The sequence below is a fragment of the Chaetodon trifascialis genome, chromosome 5 (genome assembly GCF_039877785.1).
Source record: "Chaetodon trifascialis isolate fChaTrf1 chromosome 5, fChaTrf1.hap1, whole genome shotgun sequence".
Classification (NCBI taxonomy): domain Eukaryota; kingdom Metazoa; phylum Chordata; class Actinopteri; order Chaetodontiformes; family Chaetodontidae; genus Chaetodon; species Chaetodon trifascialis.
In genome coordinates this window covers 25,445,030-25,457,465 of record NC_092060.1, presented here as the reverse complement: position 1 = coordinate 25,457,465, position 12,436 = coordinate 25,445,030, and the positions used below count along the sequence as shown (strand labels likewise).

The 12,436-nt window shown below is 42.5% G+C and overlaps 1 protein-coding gene across 2 annotated transcripts in view; it reads left to right on the top strand.

Moving 5' to 3' along the window:
• Window positions 1-6,666, top strand: part of pdgfc (platelet derived growth factor c) — a 45,154-nt gene extending 38,488 nt beyond the window's left edge. Inside the window, exons 4-6 of one of the 2 annotated variants that reach the window (XM_070962838.1) lie at window positions 3,916-4,123; window positions 4,324-4,541; window positions 5,718-6,666. In XM_070962838.1, the coding sequence (XP_070818939.1) occupies window positions 3,916-4,123; window positions 4,324-4,541; window positions 5,718-5,831 (540 nt within the window). In that variant the 3' untranslated portion in view covers window positions 5,832-6,666. Of the gene's footprint in view, window positions 1-3,915; window positions 4,124-4,320; window positions 4,542-5,717 lie in introns of both variants that reach the window. The other variant, XM_070962837.1, reaches the window with a different exon arrangement.
• The last annotated feature ends 5,770 nt before the right edge of the window (window positions 6,667-12,436 follow it).

The window sequence follows — 12,436 nt, the reverse complement described above, 5'->3', positions numbered from 1 at the left end:
TTGCACGTGCTTATGACTTTGGTAAATACCTGTCAGACACCGAGACACAAAGAAAATACCTGCACCGGGACCTGGGCTGACCTGGTGCCTCGGTGGTCGAGGTCCATCTGTCATTTAATCAGCATGCTGTCTATTCTCAGGCTGTTTTAAATGTCATTGCACTCACTGTGCTCTTTAAACTCTTATTAACACACAAAGGGCAACAAATGAACAGCTTCTGTCAGTTTATTAGCTAAAAATCATTTAGAGACTGTGCCCAGTATATCAACCTCTGTATGTGTTCATGCATGAAGTCTTTCTGTGTGACACTTGACACACGGACGCTGCTCTGAATTCACGCCAGCTTGAAGTTGGTGGTCCATTTAAGTCATTTGTTGGTGATTTTATTTTCTTTAAATGCGAGCTCTCATCTGCTACTTATAGCTTTTATTCCCACCGTCTTGAGATGTCTCTGAAGAATCACTTGGCTCCTCTATCTGAAGCTGAGCTTGCAGAGCACCGCTAATTGGGGAGTGTTGCACCGTCGACATTCACAAGCTGTTAATGGCTTCCAGTCCACGCTGTTCGCCGCTGCCAAAGCTCAGCTAATAAGACTCACGGCTTTCCTCTGTTGTCTGCAAATACGGGACTGTTCAGTTTACTCTTACTTCAGTTTCTATGACACTATGTGACCGGTCCTTTCTCCACACATATTCCTTTTACATTTCAGGCTGTTTATCTCAGGAGGTGCCACATAAGCCAAAGATATGTTCAGTGGTTATGAAGGCAGCTTCATTAGAATGAGTCAAATCTGTGGCATGAGCACAGCTGCACATCAGCTGTGTTTTTGTAGCCTGTGGTGCAGCCATGTCAAACCGCTGGCATCTCATTTTAAAGCAAACACCAAAAGGGACTTGGAGTGTATTGCATCAACTTGTGCAGTCACTAAATCTTGAGGGTATTTCCTATGTTACACCTATTTTTCAGTGTGAAACGCCGTACACATGCTGTTCTGTTTTACTAATTAATGGCTTTTCCCTCGTGTGCAGTCGAGCTGAAAAAATGGCTGTATCCATCTTAAATATCTCTGTTGGCTCTACTGGCTGTTGATATCTGTACTCGTGTGAAATGACTACTTTGAAATAAAATGATATAAGCCCCTTGATGGATAACTTTTGTCCAAGAGGTTTTGCAGCGCTGTGAATACTATCATTTTTAGTACAAGCAGTAAATAAGAATCAAACCATAAATCCTTGCGATGTCAGTGCCATGGCCTCTGACGAAAGGAAAACTTTTCCTCTTCCAACGCCCATTTCTCACTGGATTCCTTTCTAATTCACCCCTATAAGTCATCAAAAGGAGGATTCCTGGAATCATTTTTTTCTTTTGAAACATTTCTGCCTCTCCAAAAGCTTAAAGACCCAGCTGCCAACAGCCGATGTTTTCAACGCTCCACAAGCTGCATTTTTTTCTTTTTTTTTTGTAAGTGTCACAATGTTGCCTTCTACCTGTCAGTCACATAAGATTAGAGAGACCGGCGAGCTGACATGTTGGACAAACGCAGCGTCACAGGACTGAAAGGTTTAACAGATTAGCCTCTTCTCTCGTGGGAAGACCGACACCCCAGGTATCAATCTTCTCTGTGACTGCACGCTGTAGCCTGAAGGGCTGGGAGTTTGGAACAAATAATACTGCTGCCTACAGGAGCTAAAGGGACAAATGCTGTTATGCAAAGTGGGCAGGGGAGGTGACAGAGATGTGATCACATTTGACAACTTAAAAAATGGTGCCATTCATTCTTATTTGCCTCTTAACTTCAGTCCATGGAACGATTTCAGATACAGTGAATATCAGTATGCACCTCACTGTTGCTGCTCAGATGCTGGTGATTCTCATGATGACCTTGCTGTTTCTTTCAACCGGTTATTGTAAGTTCTTATATGCAAGATAACAGTCTTAAGCCGAGGCAGGTACCCACCCGACATTCCCACAGTGTTGGCAGCAGTTAAAAACTGGTGGCAGTAGCTCAGTCTGCACAAACTTGGCCTGAGAACCAGAGGCTGGCTGGATCAGGCCCAGCATAGACCACAGTATGGACTGTGGCTGGTAGCTGGAGAGGTCCTGGTTCACCTTCTGGGCACTGCCGAGGTGTCGGAACCTGTAACTGCTTCGAGCTCCGACTGTGTGGCAGCCCGTCACTCTTACATGTCTATAGGTCCTATATGTGTGTGGCCATATATTCCTTAGGTTGTGGGGACATAAATCTGTTCACACAGTCACATTGTGGGGACTCACCTTCCTTATTGGGACAGAATACAGGTCCCCAAATCATTTCATTTTAGGTTAAGGTTAGTTATGGTTATGGTAAGTCTCCCGGAAATCAATGTAAGTCTATTTAATGTCTCCAAAAGTGACAGACACGCAACTGTGTGTGTGTGTGTGTGTGTGTGTGTGTGTGTGTGTGTGTGTGTGTGTGTGTGTGTGTGTGTGTTCGCAATGAATAACAACAACATAATGGAAAAATGTAATCTCCCCAATGCAGGATCAATAAAGAACTTAATCATAAGACCTCAACTAAAGATATAAAAGAGGAATAGGACGAGGAGCTTAATGTTGAAATTTCAGGTAACGATTGGTCAAACATGTAGAAGATCATCATACATCCACCAGTTCACAGACATGGAGGGAAGTCTCCTGGAAACAGAAATGGTTTTGTTTCTTAATTCCCCCAAAGTGAGTGTGGACCATTTGTTGTAGATCGCTTGTGCATTTTTTCGAAATGTCAGAAAATAACTGCCTTTTGGGAAATTGTATGTCAGATTCTGCAACAAATCGTAGGATAAAAAGGTCCTTACAATTTGTGTGGTACTTTTCCCCTGAACAACATGTAGTGGGAAGCACCAGGTAGTTAAAATACTGTTAATAGCAAATAAAAAAAAGCTTTTAAGAGGAACTGGGGAAAGGCAACGCCACCAACAAAGAAACAGTGTCTAATAATCGCTGAAGAAATCTTCTTAATGGAAAATCTGACACATAACTTTGAACTACAGGAGCACAGTTGGAAGAAAGGTGGGAAAAAATGCACATTATACATGACTCACAATGGGAAGATCAGAACAGGGCTGCATGAATGATGGCACATATGTGAATTCATTTCCCACAGATTGATTTGTTTTTTCTTATTGCCTTTGTTTAATGTTGCAAATCTAAAAGATTTAAATGGATTTTTTTACATTTTCATTTTCAAGACATCGTGAATAATTTCTTATCAGGTGGTAAAGTGTCAACTCAGTGCGCTGGCCAGTGTGGAAATGCTGAGCAAAATATCAGTCTGTAATGTCTGTAATCATCAGGGGCTTCAGTCTCAACTCTTCCACACATTACCAGGTCTAATACACACAGTTAAATTGGGCCCCAGCTGGTCTGGACCATCATTTCTGTTTAACTCAAGTCCAAACCGCTGTAGCATTTAATGAGCCTGAACCCAATTTAAACTAAGTTCCTTACTATGACATAAAATGTACCATTGCAGAGTCAAACTCCCCTTCTTTTTCTACCTTAACAGTGTCTCACATTGTAGAAATAAAACCCGTCTTGTCACTGCTGACAAAGTTGTTCCTCCTGTGCAACTTTCTTGTTTCAGTATTCTTAACCCTCGAGCAAGCTCACAAGCTCTGGAAGTGTCACAGAGAGTAGCTGGTCTGTAAGTGTCCTGAGGCAGCTGGTGCAATGTGACACTTTTGGATGTGGAAGCTGCAGCATGTGTCCATCACACAAGCATTAGACTGCTCTGACAAGGGAAAAACTTTTCCAGTGTACACTTCAGAAGTCAAGAAGCAGGACTCTAATGCGTTTTCCTGTTGTAACCCTATAGAAACTATATTTACTGAATAAATGACCTTTCTTCTCCATCTCATTATGCTGCTTTTCCTGCAGAGTGTATCAGAACCAGAAGTCCCTGCGGTTCTCCCTCCAGCCCTGCAGGGTATAGAGGAGCTGTCAGAGGCTGTGGCGGGGCTGAGCACCGTGGAGGAGGTCATGAAGTACCTGGAGCCGGAGCGATGGCAGGTGGATATGGAGGAGTTGTACAAACCTACATGGCACGTGCTGGGGAAATCCTTCATCCACAATAAGAAAGCCAGAGGTAGGACATTTTTAACTTGAACATTACAGTTAAATTAAATGCAAAAGTTAAGAATACACTAAGATAGTTGCAGTAGATATGAGTCATGCACAGGCCATTGAATGTAATTCAGACCACTTGTGGTGTACAAATGTGAGACTTGCACAGTTTGTTTCGCCAGGACGTGATTCTGACCATGTCTCCTCTGTGTCTTTGAGGAGGAGCTGATCTCAATCTCTTGAGGGAGGAAGTTCGACTCTACAGCTGCACGCCGCGCAACTTCTCCGTGTCCTTGCGTGAGGAACTGAAGAGGACGGATGCCATTTTCTGGCCAAGCTGCCTCCTGGTGAATCGCTGTGGTGGAAACTGCGCCTGCTGCTCTCACCGCTGCTACGACTGCCAGTGTGTTCCCGCCAGGGTCACAAAGAAATACCACGAGGTACACATCAACTTGATCGTGAAATATGAGGAACACGGAACATGTAATGTTAATTCTGATTAAAGGATCATTCATGCAGTAGCATTAACAGCATTTTTTGTTTTTTGGAATAATCAGGAATATAGCATGAGCAGCAGCAGTCCTCTCTGCAAGGAGAGTGATGCACCACAGAAACCAAAAGAGAAAACCAATAGCAGAAAATACAATTGCAAAAAAACATGATACTATAGTATTAGCTAAACAATGCAAGCAGATCTCATGAAACTCAAGGTAGTAAAATCACATCACACTTGAAGAAAATATCACAGGAATATGGAAAGACTCTGACTGATCTTTCTGTATGATTTAATATTTACTCTTAGACCAAAACTGATGATAATCTGTATAGAGAGAACATTAAATTTGCTTTGCATATCCTGCGATCCTGTGGCCTTTCCTTGTGCCCCCCTTTAAGCAAAATGCTCATGTCACAGCTTCATGTAACAGACTGAAAATTTGTCGCGCTTCATACTTAAATTGACATTAAAGTAACATTTTTAACAAAGAGCCATTTATTGCAAGATTAGTTAGTGGTGGAAGTCAGGAGCTGGGCTGGGTGGTCTATTGTGAATCAGAGGCAGGAAGAACACTGCAGGCTGACCAGGATCAGGGCGTAGCAGGAAAATCAGGAAGGCAGCAGACAATGGATCTGAAACAGAGGTAAAATAGGATTAGGTAGGTTCAAAGAAAACAAGCAGAGAACCAGGAGTTGGCAAACGTAGCACTATTATGACACATGGGACGATCTGGCGAAGACAGACTGAAGGGTACAGATGTAGTTGATGAGTGGTTTGGCAGCAGGTGTGCAGGTGAGAAGGCAGGGGGAGGAAACTAGGTCACCATGCCCTGCATGAAATGGGCACACCCATACACACCAACAGAGAGAGACAAATACAGCACGGTAGGCAAGGAGGAATCCTGCTAAACCCCGACAAGCACAGTAGCAAGGCTCTGAGAGCCCAGTCCGGACATTTTCATTTTATTTCCTCGTCAGTTGCATTCTTTGTGTGAATGTCATGCCAGTTTCATGTCTTGAAATGGAGATTTGAAAGCCAGAAATGGAAACATAAGTGAGGAGTATCAGTCCAGGAAGTGTTTATGTCCACTTATTAACTGACGCGTCCTCCTCTTTGACAGGTTCTACTGTTGAAGCACCGGACCGGTGGCCGCGGCCTGCAGAAGTCCATGACTGATGTGCTTTTGGAGCACCACGAGGAGTGTGCCTGTGTGTGCAAAGATGACTGGGACTGACCTCCAACATGTGTAACAGCTGCCAATGAGAATCACACAGGATGTTAGAAATGAACCTCTGCCGCCGCTGCAACGCTCTGTATCTCATCCACTTCCACTGGAAGCTAACAAGATTCTCCCTTTATCCTGTTGTCCTTTCGCTAATTGGATTAAGCAGAACAGACTGGAATCTAATAAATCTCCTGAATGGATTTGACTGCTGTGGAATACCAATAGTGTGCTCTGAGTGCATTTTAGAGAGACAAAAAGACACTGGAGCAGATCTGGACTATTACCTATGTGCTCTGAAGACTATATTCTTCTGCTCCTCAGAGAAAAGAACATTGAGGCATTTTTGCTTCTTCTTCTGCTTGAGGTATTTTTTTTAAAGTTCAGCCAGCGTGGGCCGATACTGTCATTGCAAATGGGAGCTTCTTTGTTCAAGTACTTTTTATGTCTATAAGTGAGCCGGCTCCAGCTGCCTTCCTCCCCCTGCCCCTCTATTATTACCATCAAGGCAAAGAAAGGTGCTTTTTTTAAGAGCAGTCCCCCCCCCCACCATCCTGTTCCTCCACAGATTAAATCTGTGGTGAAACACAGCTGCAGCATCGCTGAAATGCTTTGCTAATAAGACTGTATGATGTGTAAATATGTCATTTCCTGTACTCTCAAGCCTTTTCTACCAAAGATTCTCAAGGAGAGGATAAAAGTTGCACATGTGGAATCAGTTGGGTCTTCTTCATTTCAGCTCATCATTTGACCCGTTTCAGCAATGTCAAATCTGCTTGCATAAAGAAAATTCTTGATCCATTTGAGATTGTTCATATTAAATATTTATTTGATTAATGAAAGGGAAATTTAGGTCCAAAAACGTCTTTTTTTTCTTTTCTTTTTTTTTTGCTACACATGTCACTGTACAGTAGCATTAGCCAGCAGTTTTCATTGTTAGTAAATTTACTTTTCCATTGTGCCTTGGATGTTTTTCATTTTCTGTATGCCAAAGTTATTTATCTCTACTTTTGCAGTAATTGTTTGTGTATTTCATTGTACTGAACATCAAAAATAAATTCTTCCATTTCTAAGTGGAGGTACTGTAATGTGGACTGGTGAACAGTGAACAAACTCAACAGAGAAGACAATCGTAAACAGGATCCGAAAGCAAAGACGTGTGTTCATAGACGTCACGGTAGAATTGATGGTAATGTTTGGAAATGATATCACATATTTTCTCTCAGTAAAATACAGTAAAGGCATTAGGTTTAAATGAACGAGTGGCGGTGAGGGGGTGCTTGTGATGCGTTGCCTTAAATTATTAATCAGATTTTCTTTCAACACCAAACAGGATTTCATCACAGTTAGTAATTTTCTCTTTGCAGCACTCCTCTAAATGCAGTTTACAGAAAATCCACTACTGAGACTTAAAGGGAACTTAACACAATAAATGCATAGCAAAAATCCAAGTGGAATCAAAATGACATGAAAGTACCAACAGTTTCCTTTAAACTTAGCTCATGTTGAATCTGAAGTTATCAGTCTTCTTTGTGCATGAACAAGTGAGTTTATAGATTATAGTGAGTTAAGGTATGTGTGTGAAAGAGGGAGATACAATAGAGAATGAACATCACATATTTTTAACCATGAGGACTTTAGATTTTGTACTTGTGAGTTACTGTATTTTTTTTCCCTCACATAATACTACAAGTATTAGCTTAAAGCGTAGATACTAAGCACTTTTCCCTTAAGCCCTAACTATTTTTTTCTTTATTTCACAAGCTCCTTATCAGACACTGAGCAGTGTTGTTCATTCTCCCCCTCGGCCATCAGGTCACCCAGGAGGAGGTTCTCATTTGTCCATCTCACGCTGCTGTCCTGGCCAATTATTCTGATCTAATGTGCGCCCTAGCAGGCATCTGCGGTGACGCCAGATGCTACTGCATAAACCCGCCGACTCCCAGTGTGGTTTTTATAATATTAAGCAGACTGGCTTCCATAGTCGGTGCAGTGTTTCTTTGCAGAGGAAACCTCGCTGCACTGGCACACGACGCGACACAGCATGGGCAGCTGGTCTGACTCGTAATGTGTTTGCATATGAGTGTGTGTGTGGATGTGTGTAACTACAATCCAGCGCTTGACACTGTCTCCCTTCACCCACGTGCCCCTCTGCCTCCTCCACTGTGAATCCAAAGCCTCAGTGAAGCAAGATTTTAGTTCATTTTGTCCCTGGGGAAAAACAAACTCTTAACCTTGCACCGACTTACACGTTTTGCTTAAAAAAAAAAAAAAAAACTCAAAAAACTGAGTAATTAGCATGACCGCGAACAGCCACCGTGGGCTGAGCACACAAAGGAAAGTGCCGTGTGAATAGAGACTCGCTCTGAAGTACATTTCACAAGGTAGTGCAGACACTTCTCCAGCGGTTGCTAAGCACCACAGATGTCACCAAATAACAAAATGCACAGAATCTCAGTGAAATCTTTTCATGCTTTTGGGTTTGACACTGGCTCTGATCAAAGGCTGAGGCACAATGACGGTCTCTCTCTGCCTCCCCTACACGTGAATCATCTCCACAACGTGCACAAACACACTCCGTCCCTACAAAGGCTCGTTTAATGAAATCGCAGGACTAACCTCCAGTACTTTACAGATATTGACCTTTCCTCTTCATGTCCGAATAGCTGCAAAGATGGAGCCTCCTACACATCTAAACAGAAAATTTGATAAAATAATAAATCCAAACTCACAGATGAAAGACTTGTCCCTGACTTTTTTCTCAATGGAAAGTGCGGAGGCTGCATCATGTTTTCTTCTGTCTCCTGTCAAATCCTTTTGAATTCGTGAGTCATGATAAAATACATGATTTTAACTGAATGTAACATTTCTGTATGTACGTGGGAATGAATAACAGCTTTGTGAACAACATTAAGAAAAAGGGCGCTACTTCAGTCAAGTGCAAGTGCAGCAAAAGTGCAAAGCAGTAGATCCTGAGGCCAAAGACTGAGTGGGCGTCTCCACGTGCACCAGCTACTTTGGTACTTTTTGTGCAGCAGCGGAAAGTGCAAAAGAGCGGGGTGAAGGTGAATATAAATCAGGTGTGGTGATTAACAGACACGCTGTCAGCCAGTCACATCACTGGTCTCACTGCTCTGAAACAGCTGTGCCAATCACGTGGAGGCACGGCAGCAACGGCTCAGCATGTGCGGATGGTGCCGAGCAGCACAATGTGAAAGCACAGGATTAATGAAGCCCGGTAATCCGGCATCTCGCACATACTTCAACAGGCAGAATACCAAGTCATTGCAGAGCAGTGAGGTGTGTGTTTAATCTGCAGTAGCCCGGTGTCATTTGCATGTGATTTAAACACAGTGGCCGGCTGCATGCACTGGCACTGTGTGTAAATCTATAACATATCAGCCTTAAGATTGCTGCAAGGATATAACAGTTCTTCATTCAGCACAAAGCAGCTGTGCTTATAGAGCCACATGTATTACGTTATTTGCTAAATTTCCACCAGAATACCAGCAATCTTGTTTTGCACTGCCTCATTTGAATGAACCTCCCACGTGTTTGCCCCTCTCCTCCCACCTGTGCACCATGTGCTCTGTGCTGAGCACCAAAATACCAAACAGACGGGTAAAGAATATTTCAAGGTCAGGAAAAACTCTGCTCAAACCCAAAATGATAATGGGTTCTTCTGCCTCCACAGTCTGCTGTATTACACAGTATTGGGAGATCCTGATGATTTTCAGTAAAGTTTTTTTATTTTCTTATGCTCTTTAAAGAAATCTTTTGACATTTGGGGAATAAGCTTCTTCACTTTCTTGTAGAAAGTGAATCAAAAGATCGATACCGCCTCATATCTGTCTGGTTTAAACAAGAAAACAGCAGCAGTTAGCCTAAAACAGGAGGAAACAGTTCGCCCAGCTCTGTCCCAAGGTGACAGAATTTGCTTACCAGCACCTCTAAAGTTCTCTAATTAACAACTAATTAACGTCTCTGCTGGTTTTCCAGAAACCTAACAGTGAAGATAAGACTCCAGGAAGTCACTGTGGAAGAAATAGTCCCACAAATAACCTCTCATAAAAAACACAAAGTTGTCATTTTTAAATATTTTGTACAGATTAAATGATTGAGAAATGGCATGTTAGTTGGTGCATGATAATAGGTGGGTTTCATCATCTTTGGAGCCCTGTTTCCAGTCTTTATGTTCAGCTAAGTCATCAGTGTACACACAGAGGACTGGAATCTATCGTATTATCTAACTCTAAGCAAGAAAATGAATATGTGTGTTCACGCTGTTCCTTTCCATTCATTCTGTCTACATCTTGTCTACAACTGGTAAATGGACGTCGCCCCTGCAGATTTAAGTTTAGATGCTCGCTCGCTCACTTTCTTTCTGCTGGTTTTGCAGAATACTGAGAATAATCCATCTGCCTCACTCATCCGTTCCCAAGGGTTTACAAACCCTCTGGCCGTGTCTCAAATCTCAACCACTAGCACTTTAGTCGATGGCAGCATCAGCCGTGGTCTTGAAGTTTCCCCCTGTCTCCCTCATTTCCCATGTCTCCAAACTATTCCTAGACTACGCTGTTGCTAAGTGCAGATGCACGACCTGCTAATATGTGAATCTCAGCTCACCTTCGAAGGAAAACTGACATTTTAATTCCAGCTCACCCAGCAGTCATGGGATATTGTGACATTTTTCTGTTGTTGAATGTTCTCCAAGTGGTTTCCCTTAAGTGGCTTTCAAGTTCTGTTAGCATGCCCCGAATAAAAGCCTGGGTCACACCTTCTGGAAGCGCATAGTTAGCTGTGCCTGTATGCAGCATGCTAATGATAGCTGGACAGTGCAATGGAATAATGCTAATGGGAACATGTACAATACATGTATTGCACTAGATGCTAAATGCTAATTTTCTGTATCTTTTGTGTGCCCCTATTGTTCTATAAGTATTGTAATTTAGTTGTTATTGTTTTATATGTATTGTAATTTTTAGATGCATTGTGTTGTTCACTTTCAAATGACCTTCCCTGGTTAAAAAAAGGTAAAATACAATGATGCCAACAAGCCATTTTAGGAACAATAGAGATACAGATATAGAGACTTGTGACAGATGTCTGGTGAAAAAATAAACAACTACATTGGAAAATGTCAAAGTAATCCTGCAACCCAACTCAGAAAAACATATTCAGGCTAAAACTTCATCATCTCTGCTGCAGAAGAAAAGGAGATGTGATCCAGAAAAGGAAGTGTTACAGTCTATTTTACCATCTACAAGAGGAAGCCTTGGAAGATTCACTACAGCCTTTGCAGAGCACTCACATTTGCAACCATCCATCTCCTGTAACTGGCAACTGACTATAAATTTCGACATGCAGCCTGGGAATCGATCGCAACTTGAGGTCGTTTATATCCGCGCTGGGTCTTTGAGCACTGACTGATGGGGAAAATATGGCAGCCCCATCCAGATGACATCTCCAGCATCCCTAATTGGTCCACAGTATATGGATGGAAAGGCCAAATTGACGGGTGCATGTTATGTTTTGATAATTATAGGGTGCTGCAGTGGCGGTTTTCAGAGCAACGGCTGTTGTTGCTGGGAATGTAAGGTCCTCGACTTTAGTGCAGTATTAATCATGGGTCAGGAAATCATTTACAAAACAGCAGAGCAGAGCAGAGCTTCACGTTAAATATACTATAGGTTGAGTCATTTGACAGATGTCTCCCATTTCAGCCTTCATCTCCTCATTATGCCTAATGTTTAACCGCTCCACGTTACCACACCAACATGAAAGCTTTTTACATTTGCCCTGGACTCTATAATACACTATGCATCAAACATCCTGCTCTAAATCAAATACCTCAGTGTGCAGTATATACCACAGTTTTACCAAACTGAGAAACCACTCAGGCTCAGAGGAGTGCTGTACCTGAATGTACTGAAACTACTAGAAAGTTCAGCATTGAGACTTTATAGCAAACATCAACATTTTCAAATCCATCAGGTGTAAACTGTATTTGGGTCCAGGAAGTTGGCACCTCCACTGCCTCCAGTGCGTCACTTTCAAATCACTTAGCAAATGCAATCAGACTGAGCAGCTTACTTTATCCTCGAGCACATCTGGGCCAGTGATAGCGTGTGAGCCACATTCGTGTCATAGTGAATCTCCTACAATACACACACACACAACATGGTGGCATACGCCGAGGGTCCGGGACTGATGTGCTCTGACAAGCCTCTCACAGCTGACGCTATTTCTCACAAACATTCAATGCTGCCGGCGGCTGGAAAGGAAATGCATCCTTAATAGGGAGCAAGGTCAGAAGTCACTGATTCCTGTGTCATCCAGTTAATTGGCAGTGTGTTTTTCTAACCCTGCAGGAACACTTTGAGAGTCTCTCATGTTGAATTCAAACTAAGGGGAAGGCAGCTCTTTCTCTGCCATGCCTTTTTAATATTTTGAAGGGCAAAAATAAAAGTATTAGACAAAATTTCATGGAATGAAGGAGATGTTTCTAAAGATGGCTCCAAGCCAGAACAGTCAAACAGAATTTATTAGAATGAAGACAAATTCTCAGACGAAGGCGACACACCAAGGACACAATAGAGTCCTCAGATGTATGTGAC